The sequence below is a fragment of the Symphalangus syndactylus genome, chromosome 7 (assembly GCF_028878055.3).
Source record: "Symphalangus syndactylus isolate Jambi chromosome 7, NHGRI_mSymSyn1-v2.1_pri, whole genome shotgun sequence".
NCBI lineage: Eukaryota > Metazoa > Chordata > Mammalia > Primates > Hylobatidae > Symphalangus > Symphalangus syndactylus.
This window is the reverse complement of record NC_072429.2, coordinates 131,944,016-131,969,099: the sequence shown is the minus strand read 5'-3', so window position 1 is coordinate 131,969,099 and position 25,084 is coordinate 131,944,016. Positions and strand designations below refer to the sequence as shown.

The 25,084-nt window shown below is 45.0% G+C and overlaps 1 protein-coding gene across 1 annotated transcript in view; it reads right to left on the bottom strand.

Moving 5' to 3' along the window:
- Positions 1 to 25,084, bottom strand: part of TG (thyroglobulin) — a 275,016-nt gene that overhangs the window by 112,051 nt on the left and 137,881 nt on the right. Inside the window, exons 36-40 of the mRNA XM_055287302.1 lie at positions 14,097 to 14,231; positions 12,364 to 12,528; positions 8,076 to 8,295; positions 6,375 to 6,468; positions 3,904 to 4,063 (exon numbers count right to left, since the gene is read on the bottom strand). Coding sequence (XP_055143277.1) covers positions 3,904 to 4,063; positions 6,375 to 6,468; positions 8,076 to 8,295; positions 12,364 to 12,528; positions 14,097 to 14,231 — 774 coding nt within the window. The remainder of the gene's footprint in view (positions 1 to 3,903; positions 4,064 to 6,374; positions 6,469 to 8,075; positions 8,296 to 12,363; positions 12,529 to 14,096; positions 14,232 to 25,084) is intronic.

The following is a 25,084-nucleotide window of genomic DNA, read 5'->3' as shown; positions in this document are numbered from 1 at the left end:
AGGGAAGAAGCAGGGAATGAACATGGGTGAGTCCTGGTGCTTGTCCTCACACACTCCATCTCCCTGCAAGACTTAGCGTCTTCTGCTCACAGACAGGCAGCCTGCACTGGGATGGGGAAGGAAGGAGCTGCTCAGAGTTTTGGCCCCACAGAGCCACAGAGCAGGTCTCAGACCCCATCCTGCTCAGATGCAAAGCCACATTCCCTGCAGAATCCTAGGCTGAGGCTGGCATGCAAAGTAACCAGCTCTTTCCAAATCTACGTTCTGAACTGCAATTTTCAATGACTTAAACTGGAAAAAGGGAGAGATGAAGAGGTGGAGCACAGGAAAGTTGGAGGGCAACAAAATGATCCTATTGGGCCTTGTAACGGTGGATCCAGGACATCAGCCAGTCCACGAAACCTAGAGAGCATCCAACACACAGGACGAACCCCAAGGTAAACTGTGGACATCAGTAAATCATAACACACCACCATCGGCGCATCAAGTGTAACACATGTGCCCAACCAAAGCATCTTATAAATAGGGCAAGAAGGAGGGGGAGAAGGGAATGTATGGGAACTCTCTGTCCTTTCTGCTCAACTTTTCTATAAACTTAAAACAGGTCTAAATAATAAAATCTATTATTTAAAAAATATGAAAGAGGGAACGGTTGCACCAGTGTCACAGGCTTATTGGGGGATTAACTGGGATCAAGGGCTGGCCCCTTTGTGCTTCAGGAGGTGAGCACCTGCTTCCTGTTGGCCTCTGCGGGGCCAGGCTCAGTCCTGTCTCTGAGCTTGCCTGAGGCAGGCAGGTGACAGCTCCTCCATAGCAGGAAGCCTGAATCTGCATCATGGCTCTGCTGTTGCTGCTCTGCCCTTTCCCTATCTCTGTGCCTCAGTTTCCTGATTGATTTGATGAGGATGTGAACATCTTTGCTCCCCTTTCAGAGCTGAAGAGCAGGGAGGCGCAATTTGAGAGACTGGGAAGTTTGGGAATGTGGGACACATGAGGCAGGCTAGGAAGGAAGGCAAAAAAAAATAGCCTGTGTCTCTCTAGTAGAATAATTTATAATCCTGTGGGTATATATCCAGTAATGAGATTGCTGGGTCAAATGGTATTTCTGGTTCTAGATTTTTGAGGAATCACCAAATCATTCTACGATAAAGACACATGCACACTTATGTTTACTGCAGCACTATTTACAATAGCAAAGACTTGGAACCAACCCAAACGCCCATCACTGATAGACTGGATAAAGAAAATGTGGCACATATATACTATGGAATACTATGCAGCCATAAAAAAGAATGAGATCATATCCATTGCAGGGACATAGATGAAGCTGGAAGCCATCATTCTCAGCAAACTAACACAGGAACAGAAAACCAAACATCACATGTTCTCATTCATAAGTGGGAGTTGAACACTGAGAACACATAGACACAGGGAGGGGAAACAACATACACCAGGGCCTGTTGGGGGGTGGGGGGCAAGGGGAGGGAGAGCATTAGGAAAAATACCTAATGCATGTGGGGCTTAAAACCTAGATGACAGGTTGATAGGTGCAGCAAATCCCCATGGCACATGTATACCTATGTAACAAACCTGCATGTTCTGCACATGTATCCCGGAACTTAAAGTAAAATTTAAAAAAGAAAGAAAGAAAGAAAGAAGGAAAGAAACAAAGAAAGAGAGAAAGAAAGAAAGAAAGAAAGAAAGAAAGAAAGAAAGAAAGAAAGAAAGAAAGAAAGAAAAAGAAAATGGCCTGTGGCTAAATGAACGCAAAAGATAGACCCTGTTCAGCACAGCTGAAGAACAGGGAATTGAAAGGGCGTGTCCAGCCATCGGAGGGAGCTGCCTGCACTACAGTATTTCTTGTTGTTCCACCAACAGAGTTTAAGGCACAGGATGCCACTTGTGACTGTGGCGATAACATTTCTCAGCCTCACTGAGCTCCACTGACCCATCTGTGAAATGTCTGCGCCCTGCTGGCCTCAGAGATCTCCTGTGAGAAATAGATGAGGTAATCCAGGAGAAATATTTGGTGAAGACAGACACACTCCATAAGTGTAACTTTCCTTCTCTCTTGCTGATGGTTTTTCCCTTGAGCAAAATGAACAGGCAGGCTTGGTGCACATCAGGAATGAGCGGGGTTGGGTGTTCTGGAAGCTTCCGTTTCCTTCCCACAGGCTGCCCCTGCCGGCAGCCAAAATGAGTTTGCCTCTCCAGAAGCACATGAATTCTCAACAAGATTACACTCTGTGAAATCATAATCTCCTGCCCACTGAAGGACAGACGACATATGGAAACTCTATTCTGTCTAGAAATGCTCTAAGCCAACAAGACAGCCATGTCTGGGAAAAGCTCCCCAGGCCCAGGCTCCTTGGGGTGAGTCCTGATGTCACCACCTCTAGAGGAAGGGGCCAGCAATGGCACAAATTATGGTCAGTCTTGTGTTCACACAGAGGAAAGCAAACCCAGGCAAAGAGGTTTCCCTCTTCAAAGAGGAAAATAAACTCACATGTGAATAATTCTTTAAACACTCTCCAAATAGCTTCCACAAAACTCCAGTTACCATATTCACTTCTCACCATGACATATATGTGAAAGAGGGTGGGATAATTTTCCTTATTTTACCACCGAGAAAACTGAGATTTGGAAAGGCCAAATAAGGGACCCATGGTCTCTCAGAGCCAGGAAAGGGGAAGCTATATCTGTCCTTGGATTCCCAGCTGACCCTGCTCCCCATCAAAAAAATCTGAAATCTGTTTCTCATCCTCATCTACATAGACATCTGGTTGTTATTTGCCTTAACTTGTTGCCCATTTCGTATGTCTAGAATCCTCTTAGCAGCATCCAAGCCTTCATGCCATGTGGTCATCCAGGTTTCTGCTCATGCTGGACACCTACCCCACACATTCACACACATTCTAGTCCAGCTGGTCATTCCGACTACCCATCTTCCATTCACCCACCCACACTTAGCACGTAGGATATCTCAGATCTTAAATGAGACCCTTGGGAAACAGAGATGAAGCAGTCACTATCCTCAAAGATGTGTAAAACTCAAGTCTCTGAAACCCTTTTACATGTATTACCTCATTTAAGCCTCATCGTAACTTTGGAAGTCAGGTAAAATTACCCCCATTTTACCGAGGACAAGGCTGAGACTGGGTGAAAGGAAAGGTTTTGTCTGAGGGTCCACAGCCAGAGGTGGCCCTGGGCTCTTCAGATTCCTAGGCCAGTGGCTCTGCCCCGACCACTGCAGCTGATACATTCCCTGCTGCAGGTGGTAGCTGGAGGAAAAGACGTGGATGGAGGATGTTTAGGTTGGTCCAGGGCTCACTTCAGCCCTAGGAGTCAGTGGGGAAGATGGAGACCATAGACGGGGTGATCAACAGGTTTGTGATACGGGACAGGCCATTGTTCACAAGTGAGGCCAGTATTAAAAGGAGGTGAGAATCTCCTTATTGATACAGCCCTGATTCCAAATCAGATGGCTTCCCTGTGGGCAGAAGAGCTATATAACTCATCCCCTAGGGTTGTTCAGGGCAAGTCAATTCTTGGCCCAGCTGTTCCCTGACTGTATAATCTTAAGCCAGTTTCTAATCTTCTTGGGCCTCAATTTCCTCTTTAAACTACACACTCACACATACACACACATCACAAGATAAGACCTGTAATGGACTTGGAGCAGTGCAGCTCAGACATGTAGTAAGTTATCAATAAATGGCAACTATCATCCTTGTCTATGGGTGTCAGTATCCCCAGAGAGTCTACCATATGTGCTAAAATTTCCACTGTGTGCCTAGCTTGGCTGGAGGAGGAGCAGGGGCAGTGAGGGGATGGGTCTTGGGGAAAAAGGGGCTGAGCCTTGGCTCAGGGGGTCAGCAGCTCCCACCAGAGGCAGCAACTCACCAGAACTCAGGAAGCCAAAGACACCCACTCGGTAGCCAGCAGTGACCACGATGAGGTTGCCAACAGCAGCCAGGAAGGAGCCGTCGATAGCCGGCCATCCTTCACTCTCCTCCCCGTCCTTGGTGTTGTGGAAGAACACCAGCACAGACATGTTAGGGGCCTGTGGGAATTGGAGAAACATGAGGCTAGAGTGTGGGGAGGGCACCTTTCCCATGCTTGGAGCCTGATTCTTGGTTGACACAGGACTCCTCTGGCCAGCTCTGTGGCATATTTAGCCCCATGCAGTGGATGGAGCTGTGTCCCTCTAAATTTATACATTGAAGTCCTAGCCCCCAAGACCTCAGCAGTTCACTGTATTTGGAGATAGTGCCTAATGTGGTAATTAAGGTAAAATGAAGTCATATTTGTAAGTCCTAATCCAATAGGACTGGTGTCCTTATAAGAAGAAAGGGTCAGGACACAGGTACAGAGGGAAGGCCACATAAAGACACAAGGAAGAGAAGTGGAACATCCACAAGCTAAGGAGAGGAGCCTCTGAAGGAACCAATCCTGCAGCACCTTGATCTTGGACTTCTGTCTCTAGAATTGTGAGAAAAATCTCTCTGTTGTTTAAGCCACGCAGCTTGCAGTGCTTTGTTATGGCAGCCTGAGCAACTACTAAACCCCATTCATAGAGAAGGAAACTGAAGGTCACAAAAGGTGAGGACACTTCTCCCACATTGCAGAGTGAGCAGGTATCAGAGATGGCTGCTCCCTGCAGACCTGGAGCCCGTCTCCTGGTAACACACAGCCTTCCAGCTCCCAGTTCTGGCCCATGGTTTATTCCAAAAAAGCATTCTGGGTCCTTAGCGTCCCCTTTCCCTTGGATGCTCTGTGACTGGCCCCATCTTGGTAACACAGAGCTAGAGTTTAGTATGTACTTACTAAGAGCCAGGCACTGTGCCGAGTGTTTACAATAGGGCCTCAAACAGTTGTGTGAAGTTGGCAGATTCTTATTATCCACATTTTACAGATGAAGAGGCAGAGGCTTAGACATGTTGAATGGCTTGCCTGAAATCCACAGCTAGGAGGTAGCAGAGCTGAGGGTTTGGAAGTAGGCTGACCCTATTATATTAGAATCGTGTGTCTGAGCTGGGGATCTGAGGCCCCAGTTCAGGCCATGGGATATGCAGGCATCCGGTAACTCATGCTCCATCCAAGGTCCTGACTCCTTGTGACATCACCACTCCACATATGATGGCCTCAGACAGACACACAGATGTTTCTACAAAGGGGCCCCCTCACATGAGCAAACACTGCCTGAGGACCTGCCCCTATAAGTGCTGTGCTAAAGGCTCTGCCCTAGAGTGTCTCATTTGATCTTCCACCCAAGGAGGTAGAAGCTATGGTGAACATAAGCACCCCACTCTACAGCTGTGAAAGCAGAGTTTCAGAGCAGTAGAGTCACTCATTGAAATGCCTTACAGAGAGGAAGGGTCTGACCTGGAGCCTCTTCCTCTGTGACATTCCAGCTCAGATGTCACCACTTGGTGGTTGTGGATTCTTCAAATATGAGGTCTTTTTAAATGCCACAGAGAAAGACCAGCTTGAGTGGTCTTGAGTTCATTTGTCCTGTTCTGTGCACAGATCAGTGAAGGGGCCCTGTATGCCCCTCCTAAAAGTGCCCTGACTAATCTTTATTGGGTAGCTCACCAACAAGGGAAAAGGCCGTTTGGCTTGTGGCTGCTGAGGCAAGGGAAAGGCACAGAAAGAAGGGGCAGTCCTCAGCTCCCGCCTCAATGACAGCCGCAGGAAGTGTCCAGGAGGCTGGCCCCTCCTGTGCAGGGCCCGTCACCTGGAGGCCAGGTACTGCCCGTCTGGACTGAGGCATCACTGTTCCTCCCCCAGGGTCAGGATGGGGCCCAGACAGCCCAAGGAAGAAAAAGCCAAGTTCTCTGTTACTGGGAAATGCCCTAAGGAGAAAGAGCACTGGCTTGGGAACACTGCAAGAGGGATGAGCCGCCACTCTGCCCATCTGAATATCCTTATGTAACTCACTTAGCCTCTCTTAGCCCCAGGTCTGCACCTTTAAGACAAGGGCAAATATATCTCTCTACATTTTTCTGTCAATCAATTGATTGACTGATCGATCTAACAGTCCATCTATCCTCCTAGAGTTCACGTGAAGACCAATAAAATCATAGATATAAAAGTGCTCTTTAAACTGCAAACCAAGTCCACAGTCTTCTTCCTGACACCATGGAAAAAGCACACACTCATGGTCACCACTCACTGGTTCTAGCCATAAGCTCTGAAGACCAACTGACCAAGTCCACAGATCACTCACTAGCTGAGTGACCTTAGGCAAATCACCTAACCTCAGCTCAGCAGGCCATAGAGGTGGAGACTGAACTGTGCTGACCATAGTGGGGACAGTGGATTTCTAATGGGACAGTCTTCAGGGCAACCATAGCAAGTGCTTCTGAACTCACCACATTCTGAGGGATGAACACATTGAGATACAAACAATCTTCACTGACTCCAGGAGACGTGGATGTTTGGGTGCCTGGCTGCCAGCAGCTGGCCCTGCAGATACAGACTGGGTGACTTCCAAGACTTGCTCCATCACCACCCCTCCCCACCCACCACCATGGTCAGAGCCCACTACCCCATTCCAAAGCCTGGCATCCCATCAGCTCTGCAGAAATTAGGCAGCTTCAGGAAATGGGAGTTTAAAGATTCAGCTTCAGTGAATGGAAGGAATGACAGAGTGCCCACCGTTCTCTGGCCACTGGCCTGTGGAAGAACATTCCCCAGAGACAATGAACCAACTTAGAGAAGTCTGCTGATGCAACAGCTTGAGATAGAGAAAAAAGCAATGAAAGCCACTTAGGACTTTGGCCCTTCTTTGTTCCAAGAGTGCAGACTCTCCTTTGGAGGGGGTGTCCTACCTGCTTTCTACACCAGTACAGAGTCCTACAGTGCCAGTTTGAGCATCTCCCAGTATAAGAGCTGAGACTACAGCTGTGACTATGTCTAATGGCAGTGCAATGGTCATCTACACAATGGGTGACTTGGCTCATCACCTAATTCTCACTAGCCCTGGACTACAATGACCCAAGCTCTCAACTACTCTCCACTCAAAACCTATGTGACTCCATCACTTCATCTGTCAAATGGGTACATCCTAACATGGTAAGGCACTTTAATTCACACATATTTGTTATTTTTGTTTCCCAGCAGTGGAGCAGATGGAAATCCATGCCTTTCCACTCCGACTGCCACCATCCTAGCTGAAGTCCGTATCACCTTTTTCCTGGAGTACTTCAAGAGACTCCTAGCTCATCATTCTATCTGGTAATGGGCCCATGGACCTGATCATCAGCCAGCCATGGTGGTAGTGGGTATGGAGGGTACAGCTGCCTGAGGATAGAGCCATGGGGTACCTGTTGGGAAGGAGATTCGGGTGGGAAGGAGAAGAGCAGCAGTAATAAGTGCTGTTTTCACAGATACTCTGAGCATGCTTTAATTAGAAAAAAATCACAATATTGTTCTTCAATATGCTTGCTATTTAAAGTGGTATACACATCGAAAAGAGGAAAAAATGAAATTTTTGATGAGGAAAGAAGACAGGATATGGGTGCCCTAAAAAAAAAAAAAACTTGTAATTTTGTTCCTAGTGGGAAAAATTTCATTAGCTCATTTACTTTCCCTTCAATGCTGTGTCTCCCAGCTTCGTTAAGATCAGATATGGCCAGGAAACTGATCTTGGCCACTGCAATACTGGCACAAGTGACATGTGAACCCCACTTCCAGGCTTATTCCATGGGAACCTCTCCTGTCAATTATTTCACAGCCTCTCTTCCTGGATCAATGTCTGGGGGACCTTGGAAGATTCATGCTGAAGAAGGTAGAGCCTCCATCAGCCTGCGTCCCTGAATCACTTTGTGGAGCAGAGCATACAGGCCCCTCCATCACCTGATGGGCTTTACATGAGCAAAACAGTGTTAAGCCACTGATACTTAGGAGTTTATCTGTCAGAGCACTTAATGATACCTTAGCTAATATATTCCATCCTCCATACATTGCTTTATCCAAAATGCACTGCTCTGCTACTGAGTCCCATTTGGATAGATTAGAATGGAGAAGATTTCTCTGAGCATTTACCAAGATGTTCTCCACTCAACCCATACCTTGGCTTGCTGGCATCCCAGGAGCCTGTCCAGTTCAAGGGCTCTGGTGCCTGGAAGCGCCTCTCTGCCAGGGGCGGGGCAGCATATGGAACTCCAAGGAACTGGTCCACTTGCTTCCATGAGGTACCCACCCGGATGGCCTGAGACCTGCCCAGCAGCCGGCCATGGGTGGAAATGGGCACAGAAGGTACAGATGCCTCATAGCTGAGCAGAGAGATTCCTGTCGGGAAAGGGAAGAGAAGGGGTGAGGAAGGGGAGAGGCCTCAGTGAGTGCTCTCTCCACTGGCAGCCTGAATGTGCTTTCAGCAAAAGAAAAGTCACTGCTTTTTGCACCTGGAAAATGTCAGTCATTTATTCAGACCCCTACAGCTTAAATCTAGTCAGGTTTTCAATGTAAACAAGCAAAAAAATGACAAAGACAGCTGATCTTTATTACGCACCGAAATGCACAGAATGCAATGCTAATCCCTTCTATACAAGGATCCAGGCCCAGGACCCCTTACCAGCACCCTGGGGCCTTTTGAAAGAACAGAGAAGCAAACAGCAAACAACACCCAATCCCCTGGGGAGGCCTGGAGTGCAGCCCCACCTTTAAACACAGCCATCATTTCTGTGGTGAGATGTGTGGGTTACTCATCCTGAGAGAGATGAGTAAAGAATAGAATTTCTTCAGCCACCCCATGTCAGATTTTGCTGCCAAATGAGTTAGCTGCAAACTTACCAAAAAAAAAAAAAAAAAAAAAAAAAAGACTTTGAGGACTTTTGGATTTCAGAATTGCAGTGTAGGGGTTGCAGGCCCACATTTACATTTCATTAGTGAGGGAAGAGATGTAGAGGTGGAGGCCTAGGGCCTGCTAGGATCACAGGTGATACAGAGTGATGTAGGATTCAAAGCCACACCTTTCTCAACCCCAGCTCTGACCACACCCCATGCACAAAGGGTTGGGACCAGTTCAGAGCTTTGCCTCTCTCTGTGCCAAGGGTGCCCTGGGTGCTCCAGCTTGTGAGGCCCTCCTGCCCATTTTTTCATGTCCAAATCCCTCCTTGTCCACAAGGCCAATACTGGTGCCGCCTGCCATGCCTCCCACCCTGCTCCAGGCAACACTAATCGCCAGTGACATTCATCAGTTTCTCTGTAGCCCTATCTTGTTTCCTCAATGACATTTTCTTTCATTCATTGATTGATCCAGTAAACTTTTGTTGGGCCCAGACTCAGCGCCAAGTACTTTTTTCAGGAACTTAAGACAGGCCTGTCTGATGCCACACAGGACTCAAAGCCCTGCACAAAGGAAGCGGTAAATACTCATGGAGAGATACTTCAAGTGTGTGTGAGAAGTCTCTTATTTCTGACATGTAGATTTGGTCTGCTGAACTCCACTCTCGGCTGATTGAAAGACAAAGCCTTTCTGCTTTCTCTGCAGATCCTTCTATAAAAATGTGTATCTTCTGCAGTGGCGACTGAACAAGACAGTGGGGAGAGGAGGCACATAGACCTGCAGACAGACCGAGAGGCAGACAGGCAGATAGAAGTCCATCTACTCCGCAGGAGCTTTGTATCATATAGAGGTTCTCAACTGGAAGTAATTTTGCCCACAGGGGACATTTGACCACATCTGGAGACATTTTTGGCTGTCACAGGGGTCAGGGAGAGATGCCACCGACATCTGGTGGGCGCAATACTGGCGCCCGGCCAGGGCTGTTGTTAGACATCCTACAGTAGGACAACCACTGCTCTCACACATATACAACAAAGAATACTCTAGCCCCAAATGTCAGCGGGTTCTGAGGTTGGGAAGCCTGGGTATCATGTCTGTCCTTGACTTCCAGGTCACTGAACGTCACCATGGTGAACTGGTTAAGGAGTCAAGCAGATCTGGGTTTTATGCTTATGGAACAGCTAGTTATTGGAAAAACTTCACAGTCTTTCTGCCTATGAAATGGGAACAATAGCGTCTCCTACAACAGAAATAAATAATAATACCTGTAATGTTCCAAGCTCAGTGCCTGAAAAATGGCAGAAGTCCAACACATAAGTAAATGAAAGAATGAATGAATGAATGAGTGGAAGGAAAAAAGGAAGGAATTGGCAGGGGTGGGGGGACACAGGGAGAGAAAAAAAGAGAAAGAAGAAAAAAAGAGCAAACGAAGCCTTCTCTGTTGCAAAGACATTGTAATATGAGTTAGAACTCAAAATGGAAACTCAGGCTGGAAAGAACAGTTGCTGTTTTTTAATCTGGCCTCAATCACAAATCATGGCTGATGTCACCCCCATAGTTCCTCCTTGCAAAACTTCCTGTCACAATCATAAATCAAGGGGTCTCGGGCAAGCACTCAGGACCATGGCTGCTGAAGTGCTGGAACCTCATTCTGCTATGCAGGAAACAGCCACATTTTATGTACGTGGCATCATCCAAAGGCGGGAGCAAAGCCAGAACAAATATAAAGGCGGAAGAATTTTGGGGGAATTCAGGCCTGCTTTCCCATGGCAGTGGTATTCAGTCTTCCCTTCAGAGGCTGCCCAGTGAATCCCCAACTCAATGAGATCAAACACGGAGAAAATGTTAGATGTGAAGTTATCTCTTTCAAATTCTTTTGCAGAGATAGTAGATTCTTTCTAGAATACCCACAGAGGCCATGTGACTACCTGGGTTAAGAAAACTCTCTGTGGCCATGTGTATTAGCTGTAAACAAATAATGTCTGTGTGAAAGTTGAGACACCTGTAGATGCATATGTGCACACATCTTTTGGAAGTGAGCATTTCCCATTGAGTTTTAGTCACACTGAAGTAATAGAGAAGCAGTCTAATTTGTGTTTTACAGAACTCAAACCTCAATGTTAAGTCATTTTTCAGCAGAACTACCACACATATTGGCTACACTGTTGTGAAATATACTATTAAAATCTATAATCCCAGCACTTTGGGAGGCCGAAGCAGGTGAATCCCTTGAAGCCAGGAGTTCAAGACCAGCCTGGCCAGCATGGCAAAACCCTATCTCTATTAAAAATACAAAAATTAGCTGGGCATCGTGGCATGCACCTGTATTCCCAGCAAGGCATGAGAATCACTTGAACCCGGGAGGCAGAGGTTGCAGTGACCCGAGATTGTGCAACTGCACTCCAGCCTGAGTGACAGAGTGAGACTCTGTCTCAGAAAAAAATCTACATAGCTTGACTGAATAATATAAATGTCCAGATAAAGAGAGGGCAAGACTTATGATTGAGGGCCTAACAGCTCATCACATAGCAATCAAAGCATTCTCAGGTCTGGAAGACACTCCTGTGGTCTGAAGGCTAAGGCTGAGGAGGGGGCAGAAGAGGAAGATATCTATGGCATCAAGACAGAACCAAAGGACTGTCAATGCTCTAGGACAGCATGGGGCCAAATCTGCTGCTGCTTGCTTTTGTAAATAAAGTTTTATTGGAACACAGTCACATTTACTGGTTTACATGTTGTTTATTGCTGCTCCCATGCTACAATAGCAGCTGATTAGTGTTAACAGAAAAGTATGGTTGTAGAATCTTGCTCTAGAAGACAAGATGGCAGATGTAACTAACAACAGTCATCAATTTCATCCAATAAACATGTCTAGTGGGGGAGGGGCTTCCCCCAGATGCCCAGTCCCTGTTTCCTGTTGTACAGCTCTTAGCAGTCTTACTTAGTGATGGATTTATGGCTACTCCTTGCCTTGCCTGGAGACCCAGAACCAACATAGTATCTGACACGTGTTTTAAAACTAAACTCAGCCAGGAACAGCTTCTCTCTCCAAAGTGTTTATGATGCGATAGTTAGGCTGCATGACTTTGTGGGAGAGGACTGCATCTTGACATAGGTGATCTGGCTCCAAGTTCCAGCTCCATCATCACTAGCTGTGTGAAATCATAGAATTAACTGAAATTCTCTGGGCTATAGCCTTCTGATTTCTAAGACAGGGATAAAGCCCTTATCCTGCCACCACACAGGATTAGTGTGAGGACCAAATGAGATAAGGCCTGTGAAAGAACTCTCTAAACTACAAAACCATAATAAAAAGTGGGCTCTTGAATTATTTTACTGAGAAACTCTTCAAAACCAAGATGGCTTCTGTAACTCAAAGGAATAAATGAATAAAAGTGATACAGAAGTAGGAATTTTTTCTACCTTCCTTCGGTCTACTTCAAGCGAGTGCCACCTAGCCCAGAACTTTGGCCAAAAAAAGCCACTGTCCTCCAACTCACCATGTGTTTAAACAGTCCCTTCCCCAGACCCAGTTTCCCAGGATGGCTGCAAAGGCATAGACTCGGGCTTACCTGGCTTCCGGTAGATGTGGGTGGCCTCTTCACGAAGCAGAAGTTGGCAGTTCTGGCCCTGCAGACTATGTGTGCAGCTTTGAGTATCAGCATAGAACATACATCTCACAGCCCCAGGTTGGGTTTGCAGAGTGGTGATGAGACAGGCCTCATGTTGGGAACATTCTGCAGAAAAGAGGGAGAAGAGTGACGCTTGGGCCTCAGAGATGTTACTTCACTCATGCATTCATCCAGTCATCCATCCAACCACTCATCCACTCATGCACCCTTCCATCCATCTATCCTGCTATCCAATCATGCATCCATGAATCCAACCATCTGTCCATCCATTCATCCATCCACCCACCCACTCATCTACTCTTCCATCCATCTACCCTTTCATCAAATCATGCATCCATGAATCCATCAATCCATCCATCCACCCATCCACTCATCCACCCTTCCATCCATCTATCCTTTCATCCGCTCATGCATCCATGAATCCATGAATCCATCCATCAGTCATGCAATCACTCATTTATGTGAGCACTACAATAAATCCTAGGCACTGTACCAGGAGATGGAAATAAAATGGTAGCAATGTGAAACCCAACCCTCTGATCAATCTACTTTCCATGCGGCATTAAGGTCTTTTTTGTTCATTTAATTTGTAAATGTGCCCTTGTTATTTCCCTGCTTAATATATCTCCATGGCTCCCCATGCACTTAAGAATTACCTCAAACAAGGCTCTCCATACTCCAGCCTTTATCTTCAGCCCTGTCTTCCTCTCCTGTTCTTCAGTGCCTCCTCAGCTGGCACCATACCCACTGTTCCACTAGGGACCATGCCCTTTCCCATGCATGTCAAGTTCTGCACTAGACAATTTAAACTACATGACATTCAGTCCTAAGAACAGTTCTGAAAAAGTGTTGCTTCATTTGATTGGTCAGGTTGTTGACAGCCTGACAGCCCTATTTATAGCTCAATTTCTGTGAATGGTACCCCCCAGAGGTGTGCAGTGCATAACCTGCATATCTGTACATGGTGGTCCAATCTGCAAGATATGCATAGCTTTGTGCATATTATTATCCAACCTTTCAGAGAAGGAGATTCATGGAATTCATAGAACCTCAGAGGGGGTTAGAATCTTGGCAAGGGTATAAATGTTATCTGATGTCTGCCTCTTTCAGAAGCTAAAATTCTTTGTAGAACATTCCCATCAAGTGGTTACCTAGCTTTTGTTTAAATACCAACAATGACCAAAAACTCTCTAAAGGAATTATGCATCTGTGGGCAGCTTTGCCTATTAAAAAGTTACTCAACTGCATTGAAAAATGTCTCCTAAAATTTGAGTTTTACCAAAACAATAGCTCTTAGCTGTATCCCACTGGCCAGACAAGTGTACTTCCTCCTCACCACAACAGCCCACCTGCTATCTGAGGTCAGCTGCCAGAGCTGCCATGCATGTGCATCTTTTCTGACTCAGATTAACCCACTAGATCATTCTTCTCATCTTCCTCTGACCTGGATTTATGTCCCTCATCTTCTGGCTGGCATATTCCCTTGGACACCTTGGCTGCACTGTGGGGTAATGAGGAGACTTCACCCAGGTCTTCTTCCCCAGGTTAATCCCTTACTTCCAAGCATCCTAGGTTATCGTAGTGTCTCATGTGTTTCTCTAAGGTGAGAATCTTAAGCAGCACTTGTGTGAGGTTTTGTCCCACCCTACCTGGGGGTTGGAAACTCCCCTTACCCGACAAACAGAGGTCTCGAACAGCAGAGAAATTGCTGGTGGCAGCAATGCTGACATGGGCAATATCAAAGTGCCTAATGGATGGATCAACAACCACTGAAGAGAGGGCCAGGGACTGCCATGAGTCCAGAGACACTAGGAAAGAAGACAACAGACAGTCACATGCAGTTGTCACCTGGTGAGCAACAAAGACAGCCGTGTATTACCCAGTATCCCCAAAGGCAGCCTCAGGGGCATCCTCCTTGTGGTCTCCATTCCTGTGCAATCTTATAGCTTGATCCGTCTTTCCATTCTACAAGTATTTATTAAATTATTTATGAGCCAGACTCTGTGCTCAAGCCTAGGAATACAAAGGTTGAAAACAGAATGAAACAAACAGAAAGCATGGCTGTTTCTATTAAACAGCTCATAGTAGTGGGAGAGAAGTTGAGAAGAAAAGAAAAACATCATGATATAATTGTTACAAAGCAACAGTTAAAAAAATACGAGGTAATAATGATACTAACAGACGTATCAGGTTAATCATGTGGTACTATGCTCAGGTCTTTACAGACACTACATCAGTTGCTATCAGTTGTTTTCTGTAAGGGACACTGTGGAGTGCCATCTACACCCCCTGCAGGACTGAGACCCCTCTGCAGGACCAAGGCTCTCATTTCCCCAACTGTTGTTAAGCTGATGGCTGGCAGCTCCCAACTGAGTCTCTCTTCAGGAATTGCCTTTGATCTAAGAGAACTGCCTCCCCTTCCCCAAGGACAGCCTGCATCCCAACACTGTCCATGGGGGTAGATAAAGGTTCGTACCCCCAGCCTTAAGACGGAACAAATCTGAACGGCCAGCCTAGCTTCAGAGCTCACTGGAAGATCAGTGGGGCCATCATTTGATTTGCATCAAAGTTCTTCTTCCTCTGGCCAATCCTGCCCCTCACTTCCTTCTATATCCCAAGCATACTCTGCACCAAGCTTCTTGCATGCAAATCTCCATCTGAGAGTCTGCTTCTCGGAAAACTCCAGCTAAGACATCTTCCTTTATATATGAAGAAAATAAGACACAAGAGGTTAAAACGACCGGCCTGTGAGGGCACTGTTGCTGCTCAGTGGAACAGGATTGGAATTGGCCTTTGTATGTAGTGAAGCTTGTGCCCTTCAACTGCTCTCTGGTGCTGCCTCCCCAGTCCTGTATGTAGGACGTGGCCGTCTCAGCACGGGGGAGGGAAGCACAGGTGTAGCAGCCACAGAGATGGCTTGGGCAGAGGTGAGGAGGTGAGCTCGTCCCATCTGGTGCAAGGGCCATGCCTAGAGCCAGACCGAGTGAGGCGGATCCTGAGTTTCCACTTAGGTTTCCACTGAGACAAAGGACTGTGATTCTAGGTCAATGGATGTATCATACTTTCCACAAATAACACTGAAGAGCTTGAAAGGCTGCCTCCCAAGACAGGCTTCCATGATCATTTGGGAGAGTTGATTCCAGAACACCCCTGGAGAGATGTTCAGTGGGGCATCAGTGATCATTAATAAAGAAAATCTCTCTCTCTCTGTAACACACACACACCTTCTTGCTTGCTTTTGTGTTTTCTTCTTTCTTGTTTTCTTGCTTCTTTTCCCAGAAGACCACAGTAGTGTGTTGTTTAATAAATATTTGGTAGCATTTACCTTGTGTTAGCAGAACACTATGGCGATCTCAAGCATAGCACTTTGAAGTTTACAAACCATATTCACTTCATCATCATGTTTGATCCCAACAGCACCCAAATGAGGGGTTGGGTAGGGGCTCTAGTGCCTCTTTCACAGAGGAGGAGTCAGAAACTCGGAGAAGTTATATGACATTTTTCAGAACATGGAGCTGGAAAATAACTAGACCAGAACAGAATCAGGTGTCTTGGCTCTAAGTCAATGCTCCATCTATCCCGTCTGAGTTTCCTATGCAGCTGAGCACCTTTTCCAGAACGTTATCATCAGGTATGAAAGGGTTTTTGCCTTTGATAACACCCTGCTCTTAGCTATACAGGGAAGTTTATAATTTTTATCTTAAACCTGTCTTTGACAACCAGCACACTGGTGGAGAGTTCACTAAAATTAGACTGGTAAATAAAGCAGCAAAACAATCTAGTGCCATGTTTTGGTTGCTCAAGCTGCTATAACAGAATATCATAGGCTGGCTGGCTTAAACAACAAACATTTATTTCTCACAGTTCTGGAGGCTGGAAGTTTGAAAGTGGGGGGCCAACATGATTGGGTTCTTGGTGGTGCCCTCTTTCTGCTTGATGGATAGCTGTCTTCTTGCTATATCATCACATGGCAGAGAACAGAAAGACCAAGCAAGCCCTCTGTTGCTTCTTCTTAGAATGGCACCGACCCCATCATGAGGGCTCTGCGCCCTGATCAGTGCCCAAAGTCCCCACCTTTTAATAACATCCCATTGGAGGTTAGGGTTCCAACATATAAATTTGAGGAGGATGCAAACATTCAGTCTATGACATGTCTATACTTTTTTACATTAAAAAAAGAAAGAAAAAATAAGAGAGAGAAAAGATTCATCCAGAGAAGTTGCCAAATAACATAACCAGTTTCACACAGGCTCGGCAAGAGGAAGGTAAACCTCCATACTCTGTCCTGGAGCAGTGGGTGCCATCCTAAGACTGAGGAGCCGTGTCTTCCTGAACTTGGGACCTGGCTTGACTGCAAAAGATGCTGGGCTTTCATTTTCTTAAGCGTCCTCCACATGTTGCTATTTTCATGGTCAATATAAGGGGCATTTTTGCAACATGACCAAACTGAGCTGCATATTTTTAGAAGGTGAGAACACTGCAATTTTAGAGAAGTTCTATGAAAGGGTTTTAGGGCTAGACTCACCAATTATGGTCTTAAAATGGATGCCTTGGCCATACTCCGTGTTTAGGTTAATGTCTGGGAGAAAGCACTATAATTAAAGAGTGAATTTCATCTCTGAGTGAAAGCCAGTTCATCTGTCACCATTCCAGGGCCTGGAGCCAAGTCCTGCCATTCCCTCCACCTGCCACTGTCCCCTGGCCTGCATGAACCCCTGGATGAGCCACTGCTTTTGTGCAGAATCCAACATCTGGGAGGTCCACAAGCATCTCATGAAAATTCTGAGAACAAACTCTTTGTGGAGGCAGAAGGATGACGAAGCAGGAAAGTTGGGGCTCTTGGCAGCATTTTGTGAGAGTTTACTATTTGCTTGGAACTTGCAACACTGCTGCATTTAGCATTCATGATAACCAATGAGGTGGGTACTGTCACTGTCCGAGTTTACAGACAAGGAAACAGACGATCCAGTAATACACCCTTTTGCTTAGCCAATCGGCTTAGCCAGTGTTAGCATGGCTAATCAAGTGGTAGTGCTATCTAGGGCTGGAGACAGTTCTTGCAGGTACAGAACCCAGAGTTAGTACATCACAGACTTCCCCTCCAGATGAATGAGGTGGTAGCAGCTTCCAAGCTCACCCAAAGTGTCTTTTCCTAAAAAATAGAGTCTATGGTTTATTGATTAATTTTTATTTTGTTTTTTCATTTTTCTATTTTTAGTTCATAGATTGCAATGCTAGTGTCATTTATTTTAAAATATAATCTCTCCTTTAATTCAAAATGCATGCTTATTGCATCGTGAGTACTCATCTGTAAGTGAATTTGTTTGGGTGGCTGTTTCTTCTTTTCCATGAATGTCTTTGCAAATCGTGGCTCTACCTCCATCCTGCTTAAACCATAGTCACTCTGTATTTTATCATCAAATGGTAAAAGTTTCTCCACATTGTTTTGTTTTGTAAAATATCTCCTTGGCTATTTATCCTTTTGGATAAAATTTACCATTTCAAGGTTCGAGAAAGCTTCATTGGGTTATTACTTGGAATGATCTCAAAGTTAAACATTAATTTGAGAGAAAATTTTTTAATTTGAATGTTATTTAATATTATACTTAATATTTGATGCCATTAAGAATAGAATATGATATTATTCCACTATATTTTCAAAATGGTTATTGTTGACATAGAGAAAAGCTATTTACTTATGTGTTTATATTTTCTAACAGGACAACTTACTAAAATCACCATCAATGAAACTCACAGACAGGGGTGAGACCAAACTGGTTCAAGACACTTTATCCTCTTAGTGGGGTATGGGTCCCCTTTACTGACCCTGAGTGGCCACCTAGACTGGTTGGTCTAAAGATTCGACTGGAAGATTCCTAGTTCTCTGTCTCAACGCTCCAGGCTCCCTTGACACTACTTTCCTTAAAAAAAAAAAAAAAAAGAACTAAATTAGACATATTTCTAACAAATACCTCATTAATATATGCCTATGCCTTTAATTGTCTTTAATCCCATCATAAAATTATAAATTCAAGTCCTATTTTTATAGTCCAAAATTGTAAATTAAAGTTCTATCCTTGTCTAAAATTATAAGTTCGAGTTCCATCCTAAAACAAATCCTGATCAGGGTCAAGTCCCAAATATAATTTAGACTTGAGTTCTCCAAAAATGAAGCTAATACTAAAAATCTGCATCCACTAAAATACTCAATCTGGTCTAATTCTAGTTTTTGTTTGTCTGGCTGGCTATATTTTTGGTCTATGTAACAATATTTGGCCCAAGAAAAATTAAAGACTTTAACGGGCACAACAAAAACCTTGTAAAAAATCTCCAAACTAATTGATCTACACACTCAATGGAAACAAAAGGACTCCATAAACTTAAAAAAAAATTTAAAAACACATAAAAAAACTTAGAAAGTCAACTCGTGTTTTCTTCCATCCCCGCCTCTCCTCCCCCTTCTCCCGGTCTTACTCCTCCTTCCAGCTCCACTCCAGTCCCATGACATTTCAGATTTAGCATAAAAATAAAGTCCACAATTTTAAAGGCCTAAATTAAAAAGGCTCTGTCTTTTGAACTCTGCCTGCTTTACTAAATTCTTGCAATAAAAAATAAATCATCCCAAACTAAAACAACAAAATACCAGACAGCCAACCTCCAGTCAACACTTCAACAAATATCTCCCTGGGTGACAGGAGTTTACTAAAAAAAAAAATTAACATGAAAATGGCCAAAATAAAATTCTGAAACCTTAAAACGTGCCAGGTTTTCTGAGATTCCAGCCAACTACATATTATGGCCCATTCTAATACACATTTTAAAACCACTGGCCAAATCACATTAAAAAATTCAAAACTGAAATCATGATTCATGATTCAAAAAACCTACAACTCAAAAATTAACATTTCATCTTTTAAATTATTTGCCTATCTATTTTTTCCTGTTTAAGTCTACTGACTTTTCTACTAATGTCAAAATAAAACGGACTATTCATAATATTAATAGGCTCTTTGTTGTGTGGTTACTTTGAAAACAGGACCAACACTATATTCCAATCTAGCAAGGATATGCCTCCACGAGGCTGTAGATTGAAAACCTGCGGTATTAACTAAGTCAGCTGCGTATATTTGTTCTTTCAATCGTGTATTCATTCAACAACTGTTTAAGGGGCCTCCTCCGATACTTCAGGACTGTACCTGACAGCCAGAGGTGGCAGCCTGGAAAAACAGTCTAAGAAACCAAAATATTTAAGACGATTCTTACCGTCCATCATAGTCCTCAAACTTGGGTGAGTACCAGATTCTCTTGGGAAATGTGACAAAAATTCCAAAGTCCAGGCCCAGTTCTCACTTCAAAGAGCCGGGGCCTCTGTAGTCTATTAACTTTCCTGGTGATTCTGACACACATCCAAGTTTGAAAATGACCATGGTCTCTAAGATACCCTTTTTGGTTTTGGTTTTGTTTTGGCCATGATTGCTGGAGACACAGCTTGGGCTAGTGAAGAGACAGTTCTGAGTTCTAAACCTCACTCAGCCTGACACTGTGTGTCCTCAGACAAGTCCCTTAACTACCCTGAGAAACTCTAATCTTAAAGATCTTTGTGTTACGCATTGCCCTTGTTCATGATCTCTAATAAGCATAATGTCTCTCAGTAGATGACACATGGACCATTGCCTTTGTGGGGTAAATTAATCCATCAGCACCTTTGCTCTAGGCCCTTGGATCCAGGTCTCAGGAAAGGAGTCCTTTTCCTCCAGAGCAGGGAGAAGATGGAGTAGGAGGGAGAGGTGAGCCGAGAGGAAAGCCGGACAGGTTGGCTCCTACAGAGTGACTGTCCTGCCTGGTAAGAAGGGATGCCCCTCCGTGCTCACTGGCATGCTCCCTAGTGGTGTGAGACCACGCAGCCCTCTGTGCACCTCCCGGGAAGCCAACGCTGGTTAGAGAATAAAGTCAGGGTCCCCTTATATTGCCAGAAACCACAGAAGAGTTGAACACACCCAGCAGCTGACACTAACAATTGGCTACGAGTGTATGTCAAAATGGGACACAGTAAAACAGCCAGAGTACACTGTGTGACTTTGGGCAAACCACTCCCCTTCTCTGAGCCTCAGTTTCCTCATCTATAAAATGGTGATATTAAGAGACTGTCTCTCCTAGGGTTATAACCACAATTGAATGAGTTACTAGACGTGAGCTGCTGCCCAGGGGAAATACTCAGCAAACACAGCCACCTTCACCATCTCTGGGTCAAGCTGCTTGGTTCCTGATGCAGTTTGGACACTGTCTTTTCAAAATGATGCAGCTGTCAGCCTAGATAGAAGTACCGGGGGTGTTCTTTAAGGGGCACAGGAGCCCAAACTACTGTCAGTGGTGTCCCCACCAAACATCTCTCTCCTGACTTCCACCTGACCCCTCCTCCCCTCGCCCCACTGTCCCCCTGTCCCCCTGTCCCAGGGCAGCTTGCTTCCTGCCCAGGAGGGCCTCCACAACCTCTCACCTCCTGCGCAGTGTGCCTGCTGGTGCCACGGGCAGGGCCTCAGTTTTCATGGGAAACTTGCTGCTGAATTGCAGTAACATCTATAAACATCAGTGTTTCAAGGTTTCACGAGCTTAGCATGTCCCAGAATGACGCCATTACTGTCCCCCAGTGCTCCTTTTCACTCCTACACCGTGTTCTTTCTTTCCTCAGGGAATATTTCCAGCACTCACTCCATTGCCCAAACCAGAAATCCTATCATCCTTATTGCCTCCTCCCAGTGGAGTCTACGTGCTCAGCCCCTCTGGGAACTGTCTTGTCTTTTCCACCTAGTTCTGGCCTCACCAATTTCACTGCAGTTACCACGCAGGCTCCAAACAAGGGCCTCCTGATCATGAGTCTCAGCCCACTCAGGCCATTCTCATGCTGGTGCCGGGATAACCATTTGAATATCCGCATCTGGTCACGGCACTCACCACCTATGGTCCTCCAGGGTACCAGGCAGACCTGTGGTTGGCAGGGTCAGTCACTCCAGCTACATTGCAACCCTCCACTTTTACAGGGTGGTCCTGTGTGTCCCCTACTCTCACCCACTCACCAAACACAACACACAATCAAAAGTGAAAACAGTATTGATTTACAGTGTAATTTCAGTCACTTATGTTAACTAGCACTGATCTTCATAACAGATGGGGACATTGAGGCACTGGAGGAAAGACCACAGGATACTTCCCCAGATCATAGAGACACCACCTAAGGTTATAGAGGCATCGTTCAAGGTCATAGATGCACCCCCAAGGTTACAGAGGCACCCCAAGCTTATAGAGACAGCCCCAGGTCACAGTGCAGAACTCAGTTGCGGTCCTACCAGCAGGGCACAGGGACTGTGCTTTTCTCCTGCTGTGCTATAGTCTTGGACCTCCTCGTTGAGGTGGTAATTGACAGATCAGCCCTCATTCCCAGCAGCTAATAGGCACCTTCCCAGCCCTTATCCAGCCCCACAGCATGATGGCTAAAGGTCTTGGTGACTCTTTCCGTGAGTATGAGTAGCTCACCAGCAGGCCCTAAGACCTTGGAGGAGAATATGCCCTTGGAAGTAAGAGGCCCTGCCCTTTCCATAGGCAGAGGGGCAACAGTGGCCCTGAAGGAAGAGAGACTCATGGAGGTCACACAGCCTCTTTCCTCTATGACCAGATAGACTAGCAATGAGTGCTACTATCTATTTAGCAGGCAAGAAGTGCTTGAAAAGTCATGTAAAGATTAACTGGTTCCATCTAATGGTAATCCATTGAGATGAACTGTCCTAACCCTACTTTATAGGAGGGAAAAGGGAGGTTCACAGAGGGCCACTGACTTGCCCAAGACCAAACAGCTGAAAGGCAGCAAGTCAGTATTTGCACCCAGGACAGCCCTATATGTTGATATCCCCCTGCAAACCAGAGCTGCTGGGGGGACAAGGGCAGAGGAGAAGGAAGGGTCTGGGAGGGATGATTGGGGCAGCAAAGAGGCAGGAGGTGATGGGGCAGCTTGGGTCACCTCACAACCTGGAGGCAGCATGGCTGCAGTCTCTGCACGGGCGGGCCTGTGGGTGACATGGAGGCACTTCTATTCCTTTCTAGAAAGCACCATATCCCCTTTTATAAAGTTTAATTTTTATTTTTAACTGACAAATTATAATTATACATATTTATGGGGTATAATACAAGGTTATGAAATATGTATATGATGCAGAAGAATACTTTTTGAGATCTATTGCACAGCACAGTGACTATAGTTAACATATGGCACATTTCAAAACTACTAAGAGAATCAATTTCAAATGTTCTCACCACAAGAAAAAAAAAAGTATCCGAGGGATGGCTTTCATTTGATTGATTTAATCATTCCACAATGATTTCCTTTTTTAATGGATACTAAGTAGAAAAAAAGTTATGCTAGAATATATTTGAAATTTTCCATTGATATGTAGATAATCATGTTTAATTCTACTTTCTTCCCTCCTTCACTCTCTCCCTCCCTCCTTCCTTCTTTATTTCCTTTCTTCTCTTTCTTCTTTCTTCCTTCCCAGACACCAGTTAAAGAGAAAATGTTTATTTCTAGGTTTACTTTCAGCTGTTAAAAATTGCCAAAAAGCATTTCAACTGGAACCACCATCTTCCAGTAATTCGCCAAAATGACAAACACAAAGGGAAAGAGGAGAGGCACCCAGTATGTTCTCCAAGCCTTTTGGAAAACATGGAGTTGTTCATTTGGCCAGGTATATGTGAATCTATAAGAAAGGTGATATTGTAGACATCAAGGGAATGGGCACTGTTCAAAATGGAATGCCCCACAGGTGTTACCATGGCCAAACTGGAAGAGGTTACAGTGTTCCCCAGCGTACTGCTGGCATCGTTGCCAATGAACAAGGGCATGATTCTTGACAAGAGAATAAATGTGAGTATTGAGCACATTAAGCACTCTGGGAGTCGAGATAGCTTCCTGAAACACGTGAAGGAAAATGATCAGGAAAAGAATCTGAAGAGAAAGGTACCTGGGCTCAACTGAAGTGCTAGCTTGCTCCACGCAGAGAAGCACACTGTGTGAGAACCAGTGGGAAGGGCCAGAGCTGCTGGAACCTATTCCCTATGAGTTCATGACACAGTAGGTGTTAAAATAAAATAAAAGACCTCAGACTGTAAAAATGTTTCTCTTCATTGAGTAGAAGTGTGATGTCCTCTCCCCCAAAGAAATATTTAAAGCAAATTTTAATTGTGTCTGAATTTATTGTGTAATGTCTTTGCTATTCAAATTTAATGTATTGCTTGCTGAAAGATGTGAGGTGGCTTATTGAGCAACAAATTAATTGCTTAGAAAGTGGCCAGATATTATTTATGAAATATTTGTACTGGTTTAAAGATAGTCCCACTAAATCATCATGGAAGAAATAAAATAATTTACATTAAAAATTGCCAAAAAAATTACACATCACTGTAGAGCTACATGCACCCCGCAGGCAGAGGTCTGCCGCTCGCTGGCAGGTAATGACAGGTGAGCTTCTGCTCTGGCCATTGCCTTCCTCATTTGAAAAACAGGCGGAAAGTGCCTCCAAGCATTTTTGTATGAGATCCAAGAGTAGAAATGTCAAACCAGTAGCAAATGCCTGACACTCTCTCCAACGTTCAAATAATCACAGATCCATCCCATTTATTATATAAAAAGATCACATGACTTTCTTAGGACTCATCAAGAATAAAGACAACAGTGAGTCTAAGCTCCAAGGCATCCATAGCCTTCAGGATCCTCACCCTTCTTCTCGCAATCAAAACCAAGAGGAATTTCTTTCAGCTCCTCAGCACTCATCAAGTGATTGCTCCTGAATATGGAATAGCTAGAAAATAGAAGAGGTGGTTTCCACACCTGCACAGGCTGGCTGGGGCAAACCGCGACATTCCGAAACCTTTCAGGCAGGAAAAGTCTTTCAGGACCCAGCAAACCCTCATGATCCCTGTATTAAGCAGAATAAAAGCGACTGGAAGCTGCCTTGGAGGCCTGTATGGCCACAGGGCACTTGGTGGAAGGAAGAGCCCAAGGCACATCTCAGCCAATCGTCATCTGATGGAGACAACATTGCACTGAGACATCCTGCTTTCTCACCAGAGACCATCATTCCAGTGAGAACCAGGACATAGTGGCCTATGTTTGTTCTTAACAGCATTTATCAAAGACCAGATGTTCCTTTGATAACACAAGGAAAGAAGACAAAATAAAGACACCCTTGTAATTTTGTGGTTATTTGCAGAATGAAAATGGGAGGAGAGCTACTGGTTGGTTCAGCATTTCCCCAGGAGAAATTCTTTACACTTGCAGCAGATACTCCTGGGCCTCTTTTAACATTCACAACCCTAGAAAAATACCCAGACATCCTGACATCTCCGTTCAGCCTCCAAATACCTACTTTTGAGCTCTTCAGTGAGCACACTCTTATCTTCAACTCTGCATCTCACTGCTTAGCAGAGGGGTGAAAGTAGGTGTCATGGGTTGAACTGTGTCCCCCCAAAATTCATACATTGCAGTCCTAACCCCTAGGTCCTCAGGATGTGACCTTATTTGGGATAGACTCTTAACAGACATAATCAAGTTAAAATGAGTTCATTAGAGTATGCCTTAATCCAAAGGTGGTCTGATGTCCTTATAAAAAAGGGA